Raw genomic sequence first — 1,526 nt, forward strand, 5'->3', positions numbered from 1 at the left:
ATTCGTCACTCCTTGGTTGGGGATGTATTGATTTGGGTTCAAATAAATCTGCACAAGGACGTTTTTCTATGACAGAATCGTCCAGTCACATTAATAAATTAGAACTCATGGCGATTTATTTTGCCCTTTTGTCATTGTACAGTGAATGCAAGAATGTGCATATAGAATTTCAAAGTGACAGTGTAACAGCAGTGAAATATGTGAATGACATGGGTGGTATGACTTCACCAGAACTGGACAGATTGTCAGCTAAAATTTGGTCATGGTGTTTGGAAAGGAATATTTTCATTTCTGCTGTTTATATAAAAGGGTTTGAAAATGTAGAAGCTGATTGGTATAGTAGAAACTTTTCTGATTCCACTGAGTGGAGGTTGAAACCCTGGATTTTCAACAGACTGTGTAGTCATTTCTTTATGCCTGACATAGATCTCTTTGCATCCAGAATCAATAAACAACTAGATACATTTATATCTTGGTTTCCAGAACCAGGGGCTGTCTGCAATGATGCCTTTTCATGTTCATGGCATGATTATGAACCTTACATTTTTCCTCCTTTCAATTTAATAAGTAAGGTTGTTAATAAAATAGCTGAAGATAGTGTTGAAAGAGCTTTAGTTGTTGTTCCTTTCTGGAAATCTCAGCCATGGTTTCCATTATTGTTACAATATGTTGCTTCTCTACCTGTTAGGCTACCGAGACACAAGGACCTACTTACACTGGCACACGACAGGACGTTACACCAAATTGGAAAATCGTTGAATTTGATTGGAGTGATGCTATCAGGGAATCGTTACATTCTAGAAAACTTTCAACAGGAGCTGTCGAGATCGTCCTTCAAGCATGGAGAGCAGGGACAAGAAAACAATATGGTTTGGCTTGGAAACAGTGGTATTTTTGGTGTGTTAAACAATGTAAAAATCCCTTTCACGCCAATGAAATGACAGTAGTAAACTACTTATTCTTCTTGAAATTCAGTCACAAATCCTATTCAGTGCTGAACCCTCATAAGGCTATGTTACTTCAAACTCTTCCTTTTTTTGGGAATGATTGGTGCTCTAATCCTTTTTTGATTCAGAAATTCATGACGGGAATATTTCATTCAAATCCACCTAAATCTAGATATCGTTTTACTTGGGATGTGACGGTTGTGTTAAATTACCTTAAAACTCTATTTCCTTTGGATAGTTTATCTTTGAAACTTTTAACATTAAAGTTAGTGGCTTTAATTGCATTGTGTTGTGCTCCCCGTGCTCAGGCGTTAGTTGCCATGAATTTGGACTGTGTACAGTACAAGGATACTGAAGTGACTTTTTTCTTTCCAGGATTATTGAAAACTTCTAGATCTAGATCAGGGAGATCTAATGTTTTTTGTTTGAACTTAGAACATTTTGAGGACGAAACTTTATGTGTAATGCATACTCTTTTGTTTTATATTAAGAAAACAAGGCATTTAAGAAAATCTTATGTAACATATGAAAAAGTGACTACAAGTACAGTGGCTAGGTGGCTAAAGACTGTTCTTGACT

General features: G+C 36.2%; 1 protein-coding gene across 1 annotated transcript; it reads left to right on the forward strand.

Annotated features, from left to right (window-relative positions):
- Positions 1-107: 107 nt before the first annotated feature.
- On the forward strand, positions 108-941 carry LOC128553808 (uncharacterized). The gene has a single exon (XM_053534998.1). It carries the CDS (start codon positions 108-110, stop codon positions 939-941), a length of 834 nt encoding a protein of 277 aa, XP_053390973.1.
- Positions 942-1,526: the final 585 nt, after the last annotated feature.

This window comes from Mercenaria mercenaria, unplaced genomic scaffold (genome assembly GCF_021730395.1).
Source record: "Mercenaria mercenaria strain notata unplaced genomic scaffold, MADL_Memer_1 contig_4345, whole genome shotgun sequence".
Classification (NCBI taxonomy): domain Eukaryota; kingdom Metazoa; phylum Mollusca; class Bivalvia; order Venerida; family Veneridae; genus Mercenaria; species Mercenaria mercenaria.